This window comes from Plutella xylostella, chromosome 9, assembly GCF_932276165.1.
Source record: "Plutella xylostella chromosome 9, ilPluXylo3.1, whole genome shotgun sequence".
Lineage (NCBI taxonomy): Eukaryota > Metazoa > Arthropoda > Insecta > Lepidoptera > Plutellidae > Plutella > Plutella xylostella.
This window is the reverse complement of record NC_063989.1, coordinates 5,811,865-5,835,087: the sequence shown is the minus strand read 5'-3', so window position 1 is coordinate 5,835,087 and position 23,223 is coordinate 5,811,865. Positions and strand designations below refer to the sequence as shown.

General features: G+C 39.0%; 3 protein-coding genes across 7 annotated transcripts in view; 1 reads left to right on the top strand and 2 right to left on the bottom strand.

Annotated features, from left to right (window-relative positions):
* Nucleotides 1-466: 466 nt before the first annotated feature.
* On the bottom strand, nt 467-7,833 carry LOC105383305. Of its 4 annotated transcripts, none has more exons than XM_048623001.1 (9): nt 7,750-7,833; nt 7,468-7,664; nt 6,659-6,709; nt 2,123-2,158; nt 1,913-1,957; nt 1,772-1,819; nt 1,545-1,604; nt 825-940; nt 468-646 (listed from the first exon to the last, which is right to left on the bottom strand). In XM_048623001.1, exons 1-9 carry the CDS (start codon nt 7,783-7,785, stop codon nt 573-575), a joined length of 663 nt encoding a protein of 220 aa, XP_048478958.1. In that variant the 5' UTR covers nt 7,786-7,833; the 3' UTR covers nt 468-572. The 4 variants fall into 4 exon arrangements, with proteins under 4 accessions (XP_048478960.1, XP_048478958.1, XP_048478959.1 ...); XM_048623000.1 differs by having other exon boundaries at nt 471-646; nt 825-943; XM_048623003.1 differs by lacking the exon at nt 1,772-1,819 and having other exon boundaries at nt 467-646.
* A 538-nt stretch (nt 7,834-8,371) lies between these two features.
* Nucleotides 8,372-16,340, bottom strand: LOC119690339 (multiple epidermal growth factor-like domains protein 10). Its single transcript, XM_048623091.1, has 10 exons — nt 16,193-16,340; nt 16,002-16,086; nt 15,015-15,811; nt 14,234-14,316; nt 12,792-12,921; nt 12,096-12,129; nt 10,173-11,596; nt 9,744-9,854; nt 9,088-9,209; nt 8,372-8,633 (listed from the first exon to the last, which is right to left on the bottom strand). Exons 1-10 carry the CDS (start codon nt 16,303-16,305, stop codon nt 8,443-8,445), a joined length of 3,090 nt encoding a protein of 1,029 aa, XP_048479048.1. The 5' UTR covers nt 16,306-16,340; the 3' UTR covers nt 8,372-8,442.
* Nucleotides 16,341-18,956: 2,616 nt separating this feature from the next.
* LOC105383335 overlaps nt 18,957-23,223 on the top strand; it is a 49,077-nt gene continuing 44,810 nt past the window's right edge. For both annotated transcript variants that reach the window (XM_048622995.1, XM_048622996.1), the window contains exon 1: nt 18,957-19,361. The gene's annotated coding sequence lies outside the window, so the exon portion shown is untranslated. The remainder of the gene's footprint in view (nt 19,362-23,223) is intronic.

The following is a 23,223-nucleotide window of genomic DNA, read 5'->3' as shown; positions in this document are numbered from 1 at the left end:
CAAAGAGGAGTGCGACAGGGGGATGTGATATGTCCGAAACTAATGCATTGACAAACATATAGCGTGCCTGGTTCAAAGACGATAACCATTTTTTTATTCAAGCTCATCTCATAAAAGTCAGAAAGAAAAAGCTAATTTCAGTAGAAATTCCGGGTCGCAATGGCATTAGTCGTACGTATGTACCGTATGGCCCCACGTATCCGACGTATGTTATTGTAAAATAAATAAAATATAAATAATATGTTTTTAAACTTGTTATTAGAGACCATATCATGGAGACCATAAATACGTCGTAAGGAATAAATACTATTACACATACATACATGACAAAAAACCGAAAGGGTCAAGGGGGTCCCGAAATATTTTTTTATACCAGGGGGGTCATGAAAAAGGTTGAAAAACACTGTTCTACATAAATTCAAAAGTGGTAGTACGATTTTTATTGTATGTATACTGTATAGTATACCTATAGATAATAATCCATATAATTAGTGATGGATTTATTGTAAGAAGAAAATCGAGTCTCTAAATATACAGGCTGTTGCAAAATTTTGTTAAGGCGTTCTAGGATTTCAGTCTCTATGACGAGGTTGCCGTGAAGTGGAGAGTGCCAGCAAGGCCCTGCCCGACACGGGCTCGTACGTATCTAAAAAATAAAATAAAATAATTAAGTACTTAATGTATTTTAAAACCTATGATTTTCAGTGTCCTCAGAACAAACTATATTAACAAAATCGATCGCTTTAGAAGTGCTGCACTGATTTTGTAGTGTTATTTGATTTTATTCATTGATTATAAGCAGGTACTTCGCAATTTTTACTTACAGTATGTGTTTGAATGGTAGCGAGTGTAGGCCATTTTAGCGAAGATCACACATAGACACAGCAGCGATGCAACCAGCAAGATAATCCAGATCCAGTCATTGCTCATTGTGGCCTTCCTGCTGAAGTATTGTATTTCATTATTAGTAAAAGATACATATTTTCATGACTCACTACTGTAATCCCCGAAGGGGTAGTCCGAGGTGACCCGCAAGCCATTTGTAGCGTGAGCACAACACGGCATGTGATAGGTCGCGAACCGTATCGCCGTTTTTTAAGAAGTACAATGCACTTTTGCTACACATCTAGAATCTAGATTCACATCAGGTTTCCTCATCATGTTTTCCTGCACCGTAAGAGTACGTGGTATATAATACACATGTAAAAACAAAAAAAAAAAAAAACACGCACTCACGCCTTGTACTAATGTACTCCCTTGCGGGGTAGGCAGAGGTGCATTGCTGCACCCACTTTTCGCCAGAGTGTATGTTAGTCCCAATGTAATAGGGGGCGGGCCTATTGCCATTTTACGGGCACATCTAAGACCCGAGAACAAATATCTGTGTTTTAAACAAATATCTGCCCCGGCCGGGAATCGAACCCGGGACCATCGGCTCAGTAGTCAGGGTCACTAACCACTACGCCATTCGGTCGTCACATCGTACACATGTCTGTTTAAATTAATTAACTTATTATTAGATAAGTAGATATTTATTAACTAACCTTGATGTCTGATTTTCTTCCGCTGCAGGCTTTTGTTCTGTATAAATTATCTTATTAAACCTGAAATAGCAAAATATATTTTTAATTAAAATAATATACATACTTTCCTCTCTGTATATTCGTTGGATGCTGAAAGTCCAGGATACATTGTGGTCCTTGGGAGAGGCCTTTGTGGGTAGATTCATTTGGTTTAAACTACGACTGCAAATATTGAAATAAAAACTTACAGTGTGATATTTTTGTCAATTAACTTTGTCGGCGTCGTCGTCTTGCCACTGAAATAAAATAAAAACAGGCGTTTGAACAGTAGAGGAATTTGGTAGGTATATAGGTGTAAACGACTGCTAATTATTGAAATCAAAACTTACAGTGTGGTTTTTGTTTCAATTAACTCTGCAGGCGTCGTCTTGGCACTGAAATAATATAAAATTCAGTTTAAAAAAATACACTTACACCAAAAGTTAAACTAAGTGAGACATTTAAATACTTGTATTTTAAATTTAAATAAGTAGGTACATTTAATTGAAACTATAGATTTATCCATTTAAAAAAATTATGATAAAGCTAAAAATACTTACACAGCGTCGATGTCATCAATATATGGCGTATTAAGGCTGTCACTAAAGCTGGAAGAAAATCAGAATCTGTCAAATCTAGTGAGGGGGGGTTGAGGTATGCGGGGCGTTCTACGGACAATGACATGAAATTTTAACATAGTACTCGAAAACATAAAAGTGAAGACATGCCACTTTGTTAAAAATATACTAAGTAAGTAATATTGTTTTGTGATACGAAAATATTTATTTTTATTTGAAAGTATTTTTAATATTTAATAATTAATTATATATAAAGTCGTACCCGTGCCGATATTTATACAGGTTGTTGCAAAAAGGGTTTAATACTATGCCGAAACCTACGTGTGCAGCATGTTATTGATGTTATTTCTAAGCCAGGAAATGAAATCAGAATGTAAAAAAATCGCGAAAATATTATCAGAGTTTAATAGTTCAGGGTGTTGTATTAAACTCTGCCCCCGTGTAATAAAAAAAGTATAGTTAGCCGAAAGGGCGTTACTCAGGCGTCACTCTGAAAAACTTTTATCCTACGTAATTTTTTATATTCATGAAAAAAACGCTTCTTCATATAATTTTTTTTTGGTCACGTGACCTTTTCGTTAGACGACCTGTTTTTTTTTGGTGTTTCAAAAGCAGATCAGTAGTTTGCAGAACTCTGCATATACAGGGTGTCACAAAAGGTTACGTAGCTGGCAAAGGGATATGGGGAGGTCACCAGAAAAATAATAACATGTAAGTACCCCCGCAAGGGAGTACATTAGTACAAGGCGAGAGTGTGTATTTTTTTTTTTAAGTACTTATGTGTATTTGGGATATGATAGAAATAATATTTTTGTTTCTTAAAAACCAAAAAATTTACACCTTGCTGCGCTCTTTTGCTCACTGTAAGTACACCTACAAATATTGCTGTATTAAAAAAAAACGGTTTTGTTATAACGATTATAAAAAAAAAGTTATTTTCATGTCAAGGAGTCATTTACCTAATTACGATTTCACTCAACAGCAGGTGAACTGAAAAAATAAGTTCTAGTTCTATCATCACTTTAGATCGCAAACATTGTAACTCCACTTTTCTCGGCGAAAAGTACTCTTTGGTGTCAATAGAAACGTTTTTTGAATTCACATGTTTTCCTCTTTATTCGAAAAAAAAAAACTGTATTCCGCATTTTACCATTTGTTTTCCTCTAAACCCCAAACCGTGATTTTTAAACAAGAAAACTTAGTAATTATACCCTTTATTCTCATATACAACGTGCGATGTAGGCGAACGTGAACGAAAACTATGCAATAAGCCTTTGTTTTTATTACTACTTTAGTAAATTACAATAACATACTCAACAATGTTAATTTTTTTTTGCAATGTTATGTTGTTAAATTAAGATCTAATATTTTATTAACATGAAGTTACTTTCAACTTTTTTTTGCATCTATGCGTCGAATCACAGCATGACGGCTGCTGCAGCTTCCTGCTGTCCTGTCCTCCAACCAATCCCACCAGTACTGCAGGTTGCGTCGAATACGAGCCATTCTCTTCGACTTGACAAGACAGGTGCTCCCGGAAGGATCATAGATCGCACGGAACCCGTACCGTATAGAGGCAACGGACTCCTTTGCAACAGCCCCCCAGATTCGGAAGTAGCCCATGCACTGCATGGCGAGCACAGCTGCAGCAATTTTTTCGTAATGAATCATTGGGATGTCATCCCCGAAGGAGGCTCTCAGCCTACCTCACGACCTGTGTGACATTAGAAAAATGCACTGTGCTAACGCCGTTTGCGAGCTTGATTTGCAGGACCGCGTTGTATGCCAAGTTCCACAGCAGAGGGGTCCAAGACCTACCGCTGTGGAACTCCGCAACTGAACTTCTTCAGTGAAAACAAACCCTCTCTTTTCGCATCCTTAATGTACTTGTTAGACACGTATGACCTCTGTCAATTTTCTGCAGATAAGAAGACAAGTGATGGTATACAAGAGCCGCCCTAAAGGTTCGCCCTCTAGGGGATAGAGTTGAACGCGGTTACTATTTTTAAGCAAACAGCCAGCGCAACAACTCGCCCGTGGTTCTTATCCTGCTCCGACAGTGAACGAACGCAAAGTATTGTACCCACTATTCGAATCCGCATTTCGGATGCCAAACTGACTGTCCGAAAGGTCGAAACCGTACCACCACAGAGGTATGACTCGTTCGAAGAGCTTATCAGGCTCTTACAGCAATCAGATGTGTCGGTACACTGAAAGATAATCTACAGGCCTGCTTTATTTATTTAGGAGCACTAATGGCCTCCTTTCAGTCATTGAGTCACTGGCACTCAGGCTGCGGTTGAACAGGAAGATAGACTGTCTAAACAAATCATTTTTAGGCTAGTTAAAAAAAACTTTAGGTGGGTAGTATGCCAACAAGAACTACAAATAAAACAGTATTTTTGTCTCCTCTAAAATTTGGTCACGAGGAGTTACGATGATTACGATTTAAGGTGACGCTGACGATATTTTATACAAGGTATTGAAAAAAGGGTATAAAGCTTAGCCAAAAGTGGATTTAGGTGCCATTCTGATCCACTTTTCTTCTACAATTTTGAAAATTCACGTAACAAAACCTTTTACATAGAAACTTATTCGATCACGTGACTTTTTACTATAGAGACCGAATTTATTTTTCGAGAATTTCCAAAACTTGGAGAACAAAAGTTGTTCAGAATAACCCCTGAGTCAAACCCTTTCGGCACAGTATACCCTTTTTGCAACATCCTGTATAGGTAATATCAGGTTTATAAAAGACCTGGGCCTGTAGAGTGAGACTCGGCATGGGGAGTCATAATTTATAGATCTTTTAGGTTGCAGTGGCGAATGGGCACTGGTAGCCCTGCCCTTTTCTATAACTATAACTATAAGTAATTTTATGGCAATTTAAAAATGGTATAACATTTATCTATTTGAAAAAATCATTAAAAATATACATTACCTATCACCCTAATTTAAAAAAAAAATTCAGCCCTTACTTTAAACTTATAACACCCCTCTATTTCCTTCAGGGGTTAAAAAACCTGTGTATTTAATATTTTCTTATGAGTTTTTTTTTAAAAACTAGGCTCTTACATAGTTGTACATAATATTATGCGGTATTTTATTCCACTTGTAACGCATAAAATTCATAGCTACAGTAAACATTTCATTTTTTTCATGGCGAGATACAGTCGCACTTAACCGCTTTTTTGCAAAGCTTGTTAAATAGATTTAAAAAATTATGTAAATTTTAGATCTTCAATTTTTAAAAATACTTACTTATTTTTAACAACCTGTAGTGTACAGACTGCCACATCTTAAAATATATATATTTTTAATTAACTACGGTTTTTGGTTTCAAATAAAACAAATTATGAACTTACTTTTCAACACCCTGTATATTGTGTAGCTTACCTACCATACACAACCGTTAAAATAAAATAAATTACCCCTCAGAATATAAACAGGCTCGCGCTTTGGCATACTGCATTGACCGTATAGTTCTTATTCGGAGAATCTAATAAGTGTCATTATGTGCAATGTTTACCTTTATCTATGCATCTGTAACTCTATAGTAAAAAATGTAAACAAATCGAAAAGGCGAAATGTTTTCTAAGAATTTTCGGCTTTTCTGCATCTAAAATGATTAGAAAATTAACTTTCCATAGCAAATGCATATGTATTATAATACTTGTAGTCATAATTTGTTGATTTAATCAGTTTTTGTGAAATATTTGATAAAAAATAAAATGGCGTGGGTATCGCTCCTAACAGGCCGCCACCAGGGCGACAGGGCGACGACTGAAGAAATCTGAAATCTGTCACGGTGTCATCATTTTTAAACCGGAATTTATTAGTTTTTTGCAAAAAAAGTTGACTTCTGGTCCATTAAATCCAACTCTTTAAGGTAACTTTGTTAAGAATTTAATTACCTACACATACATATAAGATTCCATGAAAATGGGCCCTCTGATTTCGAGGGTTTTTTCATAATAAGTCAAAAAATGGCAAAAGACATGGTGTGTTTGCAATTTTTTTTAACATACTTATTATAATCCTGCACCAATTTATAAGCAACTAACATGTTCAGTATACCCTCTGCTACAAAATATATTTTTATCAATGTGATAGAAGCCACCGTTTTTCCAATCTAATCAAGTATATCAAGCCGACTTTAGCATTTTAGCTTTAGGGATCCCCTTAAAGCTGAAACATAATTATTATATTAGTTTCAGTTGTATGTTTCATTTTATTAGAAGTCTACAATTTACTATGTTACGAGTACCTCAAAGGTTTGCAAGGTTAACAACTTAACACTATATCTTGGACTGTCTGTCATATCTTGTTCTGCTGCATTGATTTAGCGATATCAGGTTGTGTACCATCTTTCACCTGTTGCGTAGTTAGCGTTTTTGGACTCAATGTTAGGAATAGTAAGTCGTACGACTACCCCAACCTATCCTCAATAATATGGCACAAGTGGCACAACCCCATACCTTGGATGTGTACAAGTTTAAGTTATTTATGAAAACTCACACTGCAATATTTTCATCTTCTATTACACTGTCGTCGTATTCAGTGGTGGTGCTGAAATAAGATAAGCAGATGGGATTTAAACAGAGTTACACCCAATATATTACTTAAAAAAACCGGCCAAGTGCGAGTCGGGCTCGCGCACAAAGGGTTCCGTAGCAGCAAAATTACAGTTAAATCAACCTATCTCAAAAACTATAAGAGATACTTTGATCAAACCAAAAATCGTTGAAAGAGTTAATTAGCATGCATCACCTCTATTTTTTTTAGAATTTTATACCCCGTAGTTATAAAAATAGAGGGGGGGGGACATACTTTTTACGACTTTGAGAGCTGATATCTCAAAAACCGTTCACTTTAAGAAAAATGTTTTTTAGAAAACTTTATATCATTTTAAAAGACCTTTCCATTGATACCCCACACGGGTATGTACATCGAAAAAAAAAATTTCATCCCTCAGTTACATGTATGGGGGGCCCCACCCCCAATTCTTTTTTTTACTATTTAGTGTCATATTTTTGTAGCGGTTCATACAACACATATTCCCATCAAATTTCATCACTGTAGTACTTATAGTTTCCGAGTAAATCGGCTGTGACAGACGGACAGACGGACAGACGGACAGACGGACATGACGAAACTATAAGGGTTCCGTTTTTGCCATTTTGGCTACGGAACCCTAATAACAAGACTTCTCCAGACGGAGAGTCAGTTGTTAAATCTTGACGTTCATAAAAAACATACCTACGAATTTAATTTTTTATTCAAGACTTTGCAGGTAGTCACTTATAGGTTTCAGCAGGATTTTTTACCTTTCAACTGTAGTTGTTTCGGTTTCAGAGGTAGAAGTAGTATTTTTGCCAGCATCTCGATTAGCTAAACTATTCTTTTGTGTAAATATCTGTCCATTTTGTGAAATGTTACCCAAATTTATTGGATGTGCTTGTACAATTTGGGGTGACGCTGTCAGATTTTCAGTACTATCAGCAGTCAGAGCTGTTACGAAAACCTGCAACCGATATAGTAAATAGTAAAATCTGTTGTTGTCTCTCTCAACAACTGAACATATTATGATGAATCCAGAATTAACTTACCAAGTTTAGTATTATGATTTCGAAACTTAACACCATTTTCAGTAGTTTATTTTCTTTGCTGGAAACTTATGACGGTAGCTGATGAATATAGAAATAAACAACAAGCTTGCACGAGTTTAACTTATACAAATGAGAATAACCAAAGTTGCAACGGAAACAAACCGATAAATACAAAATACGAGGAAAAACTTACATGAACTGACATTTACATACACAGTACATGACCAAATATTTAAAAATAACTAAAAAGATAATGATTCCGCTAAACTAGAGGTACTTATGTCCTTCTTAATAGCTGTCATAAAATAGGGTGTTGTAATTTTGACGTTTTCTTTATCCGTGTAGTAATATTTCTCCTTCATGTTCAAGGATTCTGGATAGTTTTCCGACCGAAAAAACTTTAGTAAACCATCATCATCAGTTCACATCACACACACAGCTTGTACTCCTATTCTGCCTTGCAGGATAAGCGTAGTAGTGAAACTTAATGATAAAAGCGCAGAGACTTGCTTTGGACACAACGAATTGAACCTAAGACCACGGCCCAACGGTCAGATTTACATACTTACACTGCGTCATCCGGTCATCTAGGCTTATCCATAGTCTACAAATCAAAGTCATATTCAGTTGTGTTTCAATATTTATTATAAATATTACACTAAAATAGCATTACAATACAAGATAACTTATTCATTACGCTATGTTATTTTGTGCCTCTATACTCGTCAAGAGTCGTTCGCTCGGCCACTGCTCCTCAGTCACATCCTCGACAGACCTTTGGTCCTCTTCCTCGGCCATCTTGGCGGAAATGTCAGTTTCACCATACAAGTTTCTCTTCATGAGCGTGTCTGGTACAGTGTAGATCACACTGTTGTAGAGATCACCTGGAATATAAACATAAAAGGTAAGAACAAGTTATTTTTTAAAGTTATTTTTTAAAACTAACTAAGTATATCACTATCATTATTTGACTGCTTTGTCCATAAAAGGAGAATACCCGAGTGACGTATCAACTGTGCTTTATGTTATACCGTCTAGCGCACCCTGGGCATCCCTCAGGGTGTCTATTTAGTTACCCAATGATCTGGGCAATGGTGTTCTAGAAACCAAATGCATGCCTCGGTGATGCGACTGGTGGTGCGCGGCTAATAAGGTTGGCTAAGGGCTTTCAGAGAGCGAATGATACAACGTCGCCTTGTGGGACCCTCTCGGTCTCTCCCATTGAACACCTGCGAGTGGAAAGGAGCTGAAGTTTTCACGACGCGACGTCGTATCTTGTTTATGTGTATGAGCCCTAACGAGGTCGAATTTCGGCTAGGAGTTCATAACCATAGTTACCGTTATTACTGGGCTTCTCGTTCCGTTTCTGGCGGCGCCACATCCAGTGTATGACGCAGACCAGGCTCACCATCAGCACGCCCAGCGTCGCGCCAAACACCCACGTGATGGTCGCTATGTCCCTGGAATAATACATTTGTAACGTTATAACAAACTGCATTTACTTCTTCATTTGCAGATTGACATTTTACGGCTAGCTTAGCTTAGCTTAAGACGGGCGAATAGCGTACATAGGATAAGAAATTAAGTAGTGCTTCTTGTCGTGTCGTTTCCATTCTGCATGAGCTCTACAAGTATGCCGCTCCAATAAAGTTAAGTGTATATCTAAAGTTAGAGATCAGTTTCTATAAATTTCATGCGCCATTATTATCTATCTTTTTAAAAATAATGTATGAGTTATTATTTAATCACATAAAAATAATACTGTGTTGGTTCAGCTTGCCGTATGCCCTAGATATATCTTCTCAAGATATGGGTCTCAAGAATATAAAATGACTAACTTTTCCCGCGACCATCGCTTCGCTTTAACCACTTTCGTCCCGATGACCCATTGCTAAACCAGACACAATAGATTTTTTATTGTCTCTGATTTCCCGGGATGCGTCAGGTTAATAAGATTTTCCATGGGAAGCGTAAAATTATCGTTGAATATTTACCGAGGAGAAGTGGACATCTCTCTCGACTCGGCCAGGCTGTAGCAGGGCCGGCCGTCGGGGCACCAGCACGGGCTGCCCGAGCAGTTGCCCGCGCAACTGCTGCACTCGATGCTGGAACCATAAAGAGACATGTTGCACTTAAAGAACGATTAATTACAAGTGTTTGAAGGCAAACTTGGTCTTTCTTAACAGCCTAACTTTGCTGAATGTAAAATAGTGGCACACTTCTACATCATTATCAGCCCAATCATCAAATACTGGTTTAACAATTGAGGAGAATTCTCGAACAACGCTGTATCTATCTAAAGTTGCATCTATCTAATAATGAAAAGCACAACAATATAAGCGTATTACGTTGTTCGAGCATACTCCTCAATTATACTGTTTGAGTTAGCTGTGAGGTTACGGAAGATATAGGCAAGTGCTTACGGGGTCACGGACACGCAGGTGTCATTCTCAAAGAAGAATCCGGTGTTGCAAATACAAACACCGCCAGTGGTGCACGTCCCCATCTCACAGGACTTGCATGGACGGTAGCACTCGTTGTCATTTGTCTCATTCTTTGAGTACCCTGGAAGACATGAACAAATGCCAGGGGCAGAGCATATTCCATTGATACATTTATCCTCACAAACTGGAGTGCAGGTTCCGTCAATAAGCGTGTATCCTTTGTTGCATGAGCATTCATCTGGGCCTACACATTGGCCATTATTACAAGAAGCACATTTTGGTTTGCAGATGGAACTGTTGTCAGTAGGTTCATGGCCATCGAAACAGGTGCAAGTATTGGGTGCCACGCACGTGGCATTCACACACGATGGATAGCAGATAGGGTGACATTGAAACGGATCACTGCTCCTCTTCTCGTACCCCAGGTGGCAAGTGCAAAGGTTTGGTTCCGAACAGTAGCCATTACTGCAATCTGCGTCGCACTCCGGTACGCATTTTCCATCTACGCCCTTTGAATATCCTGTGTGGCATTGACAAGTGTTCGGAGCCGTGCAGTCTCCGTTATTGCAGCCGTCGCAATGTGGTTCACAACTCCAATGACTTTCTGTTTTGTGATAACCAGAGAGGCAGGAGCATGAGTTTGGTGCAGAGCACGTCGCATTGACACACGCGGGCTCGCACTGCGGAACACAAGATAAATTATCGCTCGGGTCCAGCGTGAAGCCGTCGTTACAAGTACAGAAGTTTGGCGCTGAGCAAGCTCCATTGGTGCAGTTTCGATCGCATACTGGTTGACAGACATTATCTACCCTCGTATACCCTTCATGGCATCTGCAAGAGTTTGGTGCCACGCAGTCGCCATTCGCACAGCTTTGACACTGTGGTGTGCATTTCCAGTCGGTTTCGTTAACATAGCCCTGACGGCACAGGCACGTATCTGGGGCTACACAATCGGCATTTTCACACGGCTGCTTGCATTCGGGGACGCAAGTGTTGTTATCCTTGAATGTGTAGCCAGGAAGGCAGGTGCAAGTGTTGGGTGCAGAGCATCGGGCGTTGACGCAGCGCTCGTCGCAGATCGGGAGGCAGCTGAGGGTGGTGGGGTCGTTGTAGTGTCCGTCGGGGCATAGGGGCGCGCAGTGGGTGGCGTTGTACGGCGTGTGATCGGGGTGGCAGGAGCAGGTGTCGGTGTCGGTGCAGGTGGCGTGCACGCAGGGCTGGCGGCAGGCGGGCGGCTCGCAGGCGCCGGCGCGCAGGCGCAGCGGCGGCGCGCAGTGGCACGTGTCGGGGGCCACGCAGCGCCCGCCGGAGCAGCCGAAGCGGCACTGCGGCTGGCAGGAGGCGCTGGCCGCGTCGTAGCGCCACCCCGCGCAGCACGCGATCCGAGTGCGAGCACTCTCCGTCTGGAAATTATGGTGATACACCTATTAGCGGTACTGTTTGATATCATACTATAAAAAAAGGCTAGTTTCCTATTTTTTTATTAAGCTAATTTATATTCCTAACCTTCACATTCAAATGAAAGGAATTCTCATAATCTGGGATTAGGTACCAGTCCTCTATCGGGCAATTAGCCGCTGCGTCCATATGTTTCGCACTTTTATGCATGGCAGGAGAGAAACAAGAACATTATTCTAACGATATTTAATATATCCAGCATCCAGAGGATATCCAAATTAGACTGCATACGGCGACAATACACAGCTGCAGCCGACGGCTTTCAGGCAATATCATTATTACACGAAGTCGAACGTATTTAAACTGCATGCAGTTGAATATAGCAACTGCACGCAGTCGCTGCGATGCAGTCTGTGGTCAGCCTCATAGCCATGATGAAGGTACGATCGATATGGTATATGAAGATGTCATGTCATTGTAAGTAAATTTAATATTAGAACTTACATCCTTGTTGCTGTTTTTCAGTCTGCTCCGTATCCTGAAATGAATAAGCTGAATATAAAAAAAAATACTTAACAAGATATTTATTTTTCCTACAATACCTAAAATTATCACTAGTCCGTGTAACTCAGACGGTATTTTAACTTGATAATGATTTATATTTCACCGTTTGTGTTCAAAAACCACCAAAATTTACAGTAACATTCAGTTTAACACAATGCCGAAACGGTATTTTAACTTTATAAGTATGTGCCTATACTATAACAGTAGTATTTTATTAATAAGCGTCTTTACTAGGTAACTTATTTGTTTAGCACATTCACACACTCAACAGCCAATTTGCTGGGCCGATAAAGGAGAGATTCTTGAATGCCAAAATCGTTCTGGTACATACACCAAGACCCAAGATAAATAAGTTGTTAATTTAGAATTATCTGCCTCGACGGGGATCTAACCTGGGGCATTAATGTATACTATTGGTCAGTTTCACACTTGAGTAAATCTAACCAAGCACTGTACCTAAAGTCAAAGACAATTCAGCCAATCAGAGCCCTTCTATCCACATTCAAGTTCTGTTTAACGTGAAGTTCTCAGGTGATAAACAATATAACTGCTGTACCATTGGATCGTTATTTATTTAAATGATACTTAAAAGGTAAGTATACGATATTAAAGTTGTTCTCATTAAGTTAATCTTACCTAGATGTAAACTGGCACACCCCTGGAGCCCCGATTTCGAAGCCTCTTTTGCAGGCGACAAGTTCAAACAGCAAGTATACACACAACAACAAAATATTAGAACGCATCTTTACAAGATCACCACAGGCGTCTCAACGTACACGGAAGTTTTACAACTAAATGGAAGTTCGTAAATAGAATAACAATGAAACAGTTATTGCCAACGAGCTTCGCACAGATAATGGTGGCTGCTTCGTCATTAGCCCCCGATATCGTTATCACAGGATGTACAAGGAAACGCAAAAACAATAGCCCAATCAAAGGCACGGAATCGCCGCCAATTTATCCCGCTCTAATAAACATTTATATTTTCATTTCAACTCAACTTTTCACTACAACAAAAGTAACACGACATTTAATTGGTAAGCGCGCAACCTAACTGTACTATCCTTCTTCCAAATAGACTCAGTTTGTTAAACCAACAAACAAATGATGACTATTCATAAAACAAAAGGAGGCGGTAATTTAACAACCTGTACACATATGTACAGGATGTTCGCAAATAGAATATACAAATCGATCGAGCAATCAAAGCTACTGTCTATATTTGACTGATGGATGTGTGCTCTAGAGGCTAGGTAATAGAGGTGGATTTAGAGAAGAGTCTTCTGTATGTTTGTGCCAAGAAAGCTTGGTTATCAGATGGCGCCAGGACAATGCCTCGCGGTGGTGCAAGGTGCAGGCGCGAGCTGCAGTTTGAACGGAAATCGGATAAGAATGATTGACATAAGGGCATCGCATCGGTTCTGGCCCCTTTATATCAAGAAGCTAAGCAAGCCACTTCGTGAGTATGGTATGTTGCTTTTATAAACCATTTGGTCACAAAACAGTAATAAATACATTCGAATCTCATACCAAAATCATGAAAAGTATCAACTTTCAAGCAGGTACATAATTATAGTATTCCTATAAACTGGTACTTATATCGTTTTAAGAGAACTACGATAATGAACTAATCATTTTTAATATTTTTAGATACATACTCCATTGAACTTCTCTCCGCTTCTTACTTAGGACTTGCCGAGTTTGTGGAGACAACTTTATGGATATCCGGCGGCACAGAATACAATAATCGTTACTCCAAAGTAAGAAAATATTCGTACGTGAGTAGCTGTTCGATTGTCTAAGAAACTGTTATTTGTATGACGTTATATTATGAAGGATACTCGTATCATACTAGTAATATGTAAGCTTTGATTATATTATGTAAGCTACTCGTATCTACAACACTTCAAAAGCTCCCGCCCAGTCGCCAAGATTGATAAAGTATACATAATATATAAAGTATGTAGCTTAATGAAAAACAATTTTACTTAAAGTACGACAAAATAATATTAATTAACAAATAAACATGCAAATTACAAACTACTTAACCTAATCAAAAATACCTCCTCTTATCGTACCTGGCACAAAGGTTCCCATAATGCTGGCTGCATTGCCTCGCCAGATACGATCCCGAGCGTCGGTCTTGGCGTCGCTCTTGTAGCTTAATTGGAAACTTATCAAAGATTTTACCCCCTTAAAAATAAATTTTAAAAAAAACAGCAATATGTAACACCTTCAAATAGGAAAAATAGTACAATCATTATGCGAAATCTTTTGTTTAAAGTTTAAACGGTCAAACTGATTCGAATATGGATAAAGTAACTTAATTATCTGGTGAATGAGGGGCTTTTTTTCGTTTACATTATTTCGGTAGCCCTTAACTTTTACATTTTCACTGATTTTTTCCTGTAGAAACTGCCTACTAGTTAAACATTCATCAGACAGTAAAGTCTTGCAATGAGGTCCGGTCCGGTTCTTTATTTCATACAAAAAAGAATTGGCAACAATTATGAAAACAACTCCATCATTAATGGAACTTTTGTTCTATGTAGGTTTCAGAGTCTAGTCTAGCTATTTTATATTTATCATTCTCGTAATTAAAATGTAACTAAACAATCGCTGCAATGTGGTGTTGTGGTATTCTTCCTATACGTGCGTTTATTAATCAACATAAACAAGTATGGAATATTTGCCTACAATATTTTTATTTCTATTTATACATAAGTAGATACAACTTGTAAATACTCCAACTTACCAACAAATAAATTAAGTTCTTGTAGTTTTTGTCGTGCTGGACCCGTAGGTACCCGTAAAATTTGATATAATCTATTTACTTGGATAATAAATGATTCAACTTACACCTCATCATCATTTATCTGGCAGGCCTGGTCCTGCACGCACTCGCCCCGGCTGGTGCAGCCGGCGCAGTCCGCACACGGCTTGTAGCACTCCCGCGGCCGAGACTCATTCCTCTGGAACCCCTCCCAGCACGAGCACACACCTGGAGCCGAGCAATCCGCGTTCACACACCCGCCCTCACACACTGGCGCACAAATACCACCGCTCCACGTAAACCCAGCATCACATTCACAAGTATCCGGAGACACACAACGTCCATGTTCACAAGACGCACAGCTGGGAACGCACGCGCCATCATGTTTAACATAACCGTCCTTGCAAGTACAAGCGTCCGCACAGTTGCGGCCCACACACCGCTCACATGTCGGCTTGCAGGTGACTCCGTCTTCTTTCAACTGGTATCCTTCTGGGCAACTGCAAGTGTTGGGTGCTGTGCAGTTGCCGTTGACGCAAGGAGGATCACAGGTTGGCTCGCAGGCGAGAGAGACGGGGTTATTGCTGAATCCGGGCTGGCAGAGCGGGATGCAGTGTGTGGAGTTGTAGGTGCGTCCAGGATCGCATATACAGGAGTTGTTTCTACAGACGGCGGGCGGGTGGCAGGCAGGATTACACAGGGTGATGCAGGTGTTGCCGTGCTCGGGGTCGAGCTGGGCCGGGGGCTCGCACTGGCAGGTGTCGGGCGCCACGCAGCGGCCCCCGGAGCACCCTGTGCTGCAGTGCGGGGAACACTTCTCGTCAGCACTCGAGTACTCCCAGCCCTTGCAGCATACGGTCTGGTTTGTTACGACGAAGTATTTCTGAAAGGGTTCATTGAGTTTTGAGAGTGGAAATTGGTCTAGAGGGAATATAACTTCATTAGTAATGTGAGATTACGGATGTGAAGTTATTATGACTTTTCGAAGGGTAAATTTTAAACATAAGTGTAAATACACTGGCCGGTTCAAAAGTAAAATAAGAATGCAAATCTCAGGTGACTAAAGTACTTGCCTCTTTTTTACTTTTTTTGACGATACATTTCTTTTTATTACATTTTCCGTAGGCCGTAAAATACCTCACTCTCGTCCGCGGAGAACTGAAAAAGATATTTTTTTTATTTAATTTAATTTAACGACAGATAAAATTATAAATCAGCATCTATTTTCTATATAGTCCAGGTGAATGATTTTGATCTTTCTCACCTTAGCTTTACAACACACACTCCTTCGTCTCCTGCCTTCAAAGCATCCAGCTCTACCATAAAACTTACTGAAGTAAGAAAGCATAGTATACTCAACACTTTCCTAAGTAACATAATTATTTAATTATATCTAACTAACTTAAAAAAAGGTATTTTTAATCGTTAATTAATCGATTTTTATAAATAAAAAAATATGTCGCACAACCATGGCCGTTCCTTACTACAAGAGTTATGTCGCATGGTCCACTATCGCCGAAAACATATATCATTATAACACCCCACAAACCCTTACAGTCGTAACATTGTATTATAACCCTTGTAGCCATAGGCATAAACGTTTTGAAAGCATCACTGCAATATGTAACGTGTGATACGCATATAAAATCTGCATCAATTGTTCTCAAACTTTACGAGCTTGAATCACGAGCCATCCTGTCTTTGTTGCTCTCTGCATGCATAATGTAGCACATCCTTGGTCTACATCCTTTTTAAGGCACCCTTTACATTGATAGTGACAAAATGATTGCTCATAATATCAAAGAAAGTGTTCAAGTAGCTCGCTTAGTATTTTAGCATTATATGACAAGGTATGAATAAAATATAAACAGGACAATACGAGTACAATAGATTAAAGTTCAGAGTATCTTATATTTACTGTATAGATACACTTGTAAAGCGTGATGTCATTTATTTGTCTAGACCGGACGATAGCGGCATCTCACAATTACTAAATTGCGGAATCCGTGTAATGTGTATTGTGTAGCTACCTACATATAATTACACCAACCAGTAATCTAGATGTTTTTTATCAGTTTCTATTATTAGTATTATTACGAGTTTGATTCCATATTACGCAATTGACATGATGATTATGATTAAGACATACTCTCTTCTTTTTCTGCGTTTCTTTCTTCCTGGCTAGTATTTCTATACTGGGTTCGCTACAAACAGAAAAGCTAGACTACAGTGTCTATCACCGTGGTGAAAGGATTAAACCATCAGTTCATATTAGCAGCAATCTCTGACTGACCAATGGTGCGTCAAACGTATATACGCTACAGTTCATACGTCACTACTAGATGCTATATACTTTTGAGTACTCCTTACTAGATGGAAACGCCCCTCTGCCTACCCTAGCAGGGACTATTCATATAACAGTTTGAGAAGCGCTGGGTTCATGCGAGTGTCAAGCGCGAGAGCAATGACACACATAGTGCGTGCGTACGGAAGTTGCAGTTGTTTCATTGATAACGTATTCCTTGAAACCATTTATTTTATTTTTATAAATTAAGTATCTTTTTTATTTAATATATACGATTGCTTTTTTGTTACCCCATTCAAAGATATAGGGGTCATATAAGTTTTACAGTGCACAGTAAGATTGAATGAACAATTCGGAAACAAACCAGCCGATTTCTTCCTTGAAATTGAAACGTCCTCAAAACGCAATTTACATGAAACATCATAATATTTGTAACAAATCTATTATTTTCCTCCGTGTGTCAAACTAAACACAAACTTCTGTTTTTCTAATTCTCCCAAATAAATAATAATAACTTTGAAAATAACTATTATGAGATTAATATTCGTAAAAACTTATCTAAACTAACATCCCGTCCTACTGTCTGATAATCCTTTCTATTTTATACTAAAAACAACGTTCCGAGTCAACTTAGATAAAATAAAACTATGAACACAAGATAGAAAGGGAACTAACCAAATTAGCATGAAGACCCCATAACAGTAAATCACCTGTCTGTAAGGCGAAGTGTAAAGAACCAGGTTACCTGCCCCATCCGTATCCTCCATCTGACATTCTCCATCCATCGACGGACTCCACTGCGCAAGTCCAGCTCTGACCAGAATACCCTGGTCTCTGAAACCATGCAGCTAACACCAAACGAAGGACCATTTCAGGCAAGCCCCGGATACGCGGTAACTTCAGGGCACTCGGCTCGGGTCCACTCGGAACTCTTCGACAGAACTCGGAATTTCGTTAGACTCTTTCCTTAGCGTTTAGCGTGAGTGGTTGGTACGGCTTTAGATGATTACACGTGTGCAAAATCACCCTGTAGGCACTTAATACTTACCACTTACATATAGGTAAAACTGCTTAAAAATGTTTATGTAACTTATTTCAGATTTCAGAAACATACTACGCGGTATGCATAATACGCAGAGGAGCGCTTTTAGGAGGTAATTCAGAAAACTATAATAATATAAAGCAAGTGGCGTACCTATGTAGCTTTTATAATCTGTAAGCTGCAGGATCTCTGCAGAAGCAGCTGGGGTGACGAGGTCTCAAGTGGAGACCACTAACAGCGAAGCCAGGGTTGCCATCGGCCGCCTGGACCGGCGACTTTTAGCAAGGTAGTCGGTAATGCCTGGATGTGGAAGGCCATAGGGCAGTGTCTCTCCTTGGGAGATTTTCAGCAGTTAAAATGAATTTTATTAAATCAGTTCTGAGAAGATTTGCTTTACAAGTAGGTACATGGCCTTCTAAAGGTCAAGGCAGATTAGATCCTAGTATAGACAGACAGTCAGCCTATATTCATTTACTTATAGGGGTTGGCGCTGCTCTCTGCCAGACAACAGGCGGGACAAATCTTATTCAGTACTTATAGGGTACTAAAATATTTTAGTATAGGCTTCATAAAGAACGAACGTTAAACTAAGTCCATCCCTGTGGCGCCGGCAGGGGTGCAACAACCTCCCCCCTCCCTGCGCCGCGGCACCGCGCAGCCTTACCCCCGCGCCCGCCCGCCCCGCCGCCGCCGCCGCCGCGCCGCTGCACGCGCCCAGACCACCACCAAAAAAATCACCTATCTAGACGCACATCACTACTAAAACCGCTCTCTATTACTAAAAACTATCTTCTTACGATCGCACGCTATTCTTATCGAGTGACCTTCAAGTGTTCCACCCTAATCTCACCCTTCTTCTTTCTTCTTCTTTCATCGTACAAACCATGACCGCAAAAGTGATGTGATGATAAAGTTTAAATATACACAATTTCTGAGTAAAAAAATGGTGACGGCCTAAATCATGTTGTTATGATAGTGGAAACGATTTCTTATTCAATATTATAAGGTTATCCTGCTCCCGTTTTGTTCGGTTTTAGAGTCTGTGTTGTGAATGCTGTCTTGCGTAACTTGGACTACATATCAAGAGTGAGTAGCTACTTCACTTATTATTCAACGTTACAGTAACATACACCGAAAGGAGTCTTCAGGTGTGGCTGAACAATCGGGCCTCACAAATTATGCAGAGGTCTAGTCATGAATTCATTTGAAGTTGACCCCAAAAGCCGAACTTGAAGAGACCCTTTTATATGGTATCGTTTATCTACAAACTTATTGGATGTCCTTTTACTGAAAATATTTCTAGAGTTTTTCCGTTCTAATAATTATGATTTATCAATTTTGAGATTATACATGAATAAATCATGACTTAAAAATTTTTCGGAATAACATACGAATTTAGTAAGAGTGAACGAATTATGTCCTGAACTGTTTAATTAAGTATGTAAGAAGATTTCAGTATTAAATTTACGCAGATTACGCAACCCAATATTACTCAAATTGACCTAAAACATCCTTTGAAAACAACCACGCCGGATGGCGGCCCTTTTGATGAGAACGGTTCAGAGGCACGAAGCCTTCGACAAACAAGACAAACAAATAGCACTGCGAAGAAGATAATTAGATTATATTCATTAATTGGACGTAGTTACGCAGAAAGGCCTCAATCCACAACTTTGTCAAAATTGAGTTATATACTAGAACATGCTATTTAATGTAGGGTCTACCTGTCAAGAAAACAAACACAGTAAAAAACCAACTACAACATACTTTTTTGATGTGGGGGACCAACCCACATTGTATGAAACACACATTTTTTAGTTTCACATAAAGGACTCAAACTGTTTGAGTCCTTTTACAGAAACGCATTTCCTATGAAACCATGAAAAATTTAGTTTTACATAAAAGACTCAAGCGCTCTGAGTCGTTTTAGAGAAATACTTATTCATTAAAAAAAGACAATTTCTATTTAGCAGAAAGGACTCAACCCGTCTGAGTCGTTTTAGAGAAATACTTATTCATTGAAAAAAGACAATTTGTATTTAGCAGAAAGGACTCAAACCGTCTTGAGTCGTTTTAGCGAAATACTTATTGATTGAAAGAAGTCAATTTGTATTTAGCAGAAAGGACTCAAACTGTCTGAGTTGTTTCATATAATATAAGTTTTTAATAAAACAGTTCAAATTTTATTTGGCAGAAAGGATTCAAACTGTTTTTGTTCCGTCTCTTGGCCACTATTCTGTCACCGCATTTTTCCACCTTCCGTCCCCCCACGAGCCAAGTATCCTGCCACTCCCATTTCAGTTCGGCGACCCGCATACCGACGTTTAACACTTTCCTCTTTTGACGGATCACCACGTTGGGAATACGTCTAAGCGAAATACTTAAAATGGCTCGCTCTATAGCTCTTTGTGGAACTCTGATTCGGTGCACAGTTTCGTTGGTCATCGTCCATGTATCGGCACCGTGTGGGCAAGTCCTATTAGCAATTAACAATCCATAAGCAGCGTCGCTCGACTCTCAAACATCTATCAGATTCATACAAGTTACGCCCGATTTGATTAGCGAGCGACGATGCCTAAGGATTGTTAATGGCTAATTTTCGGTGGTGGTAGCTCCAAGGAATGTCACAAGGTGACTTGGTTCTAACACGACTGTCGGACCGGGAACCAAATCGACCACATTTTGATTATTCGAAAATGAAGACATTCACTTCTAGATGTTAGAAATACTTAAGAAGGGTTGCTAAAGTCAAGAGTGATCACCACTTAGTGGTTGGAAAAATCTGCTTGACGATAGCGGGAGCTCAGAAGCAGGCCACAAGATCTGCCAAAGATGTCGCTGTAAATAAGCTGCAGGACCCAGAAGTCAGAAGATAACTTAGTATCCAGATCCACAACAAATACCATCAACCTACTAAGTGTGGGCGACGCGCCTCAATCAAAGATAACTGCACTGGCATTAAAGACATGTTTTAAAAAAGTTGCGAAGAAATAATAAGGCACAAGGAACACTTAAAGAAAGAATGGATGTCTAAAGGAACATGGCATATGATCAACTCTCCAAGGAAGACTTAACATCGAACTAGACTACCATTCTAAAGAAGCACGAGTTGCGTACGAGTATTTTCTTTGTGAACAAAATATCAAACGTAATTTAAAAAAGGACCAACGCTGTTAGTCTGATTCTATATCTTGGAGAAAACAAACAGCGGCTGCCATGAAGGATCTATAGAAAGAATCAAATAAACTTTGCAACAAACCCCAGGATATCTCCTTGTTACTATGGAAGACCGACTTGTAAGATGGTATGACCACATTGCCGAAGTTTTTAAAGATCTAAACCAGTCTGCATCTGAGGAGTTGGATGCAGATTCAATAAACCAGGAGCATCTTGTATATCCAGATCTTGATATATGTCAAGAAGTATAATCGTAATCATTATGATTATAATAAAATCGATAGCAGTCGTTAAGCCTACTCAGAGACCTTCGGGCGGCTTGAAAACATCTGACAGTCGGGTTGCCCAATTACCCGTCAACTCTGTCAGCACAAGCTTGCTTGTGTTGGGGTCCACTAACCCACACTGGGACAGAGTAGTGAACTAGACCTAATCCCTTCCTTCATTGGAAGGAGACCCATGCCCCGGCAGTGGAGATGTGACGGGTCGTGATGATGGTTAATGATTATGAGATTTATAATTATTCTGCATCTTGACATAAATTTTAATATCCAACCGCAAAGTAAAGTCGAAGTGATACGGACCATACGATCGCTGAAATCCCACTTTTCAGCGATCGTATGGTAAGCACAGGGAACGACGGATATTCTACGGAGGCATAAAAAGGAGGATAGTTGCAATATACCGAGGATGATGAAGTGAAGTTAGAGTAAAAGAGAATTTTATTTATGTCCAACTTTATCCTTTGAGGTTTGCTTATGTTCATATTGCTTTATCCTGAAAATTATGGGATAATATGGGATGGGACACTTACTAAAAAAGTGGGCTTCTATTTCGTAAAAAAATATATCAAAATCGGTTAAGTTGATCCAGAGTTTTGCTCTTGGGAACACATTTCCGGTTAGAATTTTATTCATGCCCAACTTTTTTCTATGAGGTTTGCTTTCCGTCAAAATGCCTTATCCTGAAAATTATGGGATACAAACGGGTCGTAGATACTCACTAAAAACGTAGGCTTCTATTTTGTAAAAAAATATCAAAATCGGTTAAGTTGATCCAGAGTTTTGCGCTTGGGAACACATTTCCGGTTAGAATTTTATTCATGCCCAACTTTTTTCTATGAGGTTTGCTTTCCGTCAAAATGCTTTATCCTGAAAATTATGGGATACAAACGGATCGTAGATACTCACGAAAAAGGTAGGCTTCTATTTTGTAAAAAAAATATCAAAATCGGTTAAGTTGATCCAGAGTTTTGCGCTTGGGAATACAGTTCCGGTTAGATTTTTATATAGATGTGAAATGTTGTTTCCGATTACATTTCAATATAAATTGTTTAATAATAGGTTTACTTTTGATATATAATTTTTATTTTGTGTAAAAAAGTAATGTCTTGTGTCTACAATATAAATATTTTACTTTAAAAACCATATTGTTATTTAAAAAAATATTTTATAAAAATAAATATTTGGTTGGATCCTTTCTGCGAAATGTTGAATTTCCCTGCTTGCATAGAAAAAGCAATTTAGGAGAAAGGATCCAAGTGCATATTTTCATTAATAACTCAATAAATATTCGTTATAGCTACACCATGATTTGCAATAGTAAAATAACAATAAATATGCATAATTTAAGATAATTTCCACATATAAGATGCTTTTCATTGCTGAAGAATACCGATTAGAACTTAAAACGTCTATATCTCAGAACTAGGTTTGTGTGGGTTGAGTCCTTTCTGCGTAACTACGTCCAATTAAGTATAAGTTGGCATTAT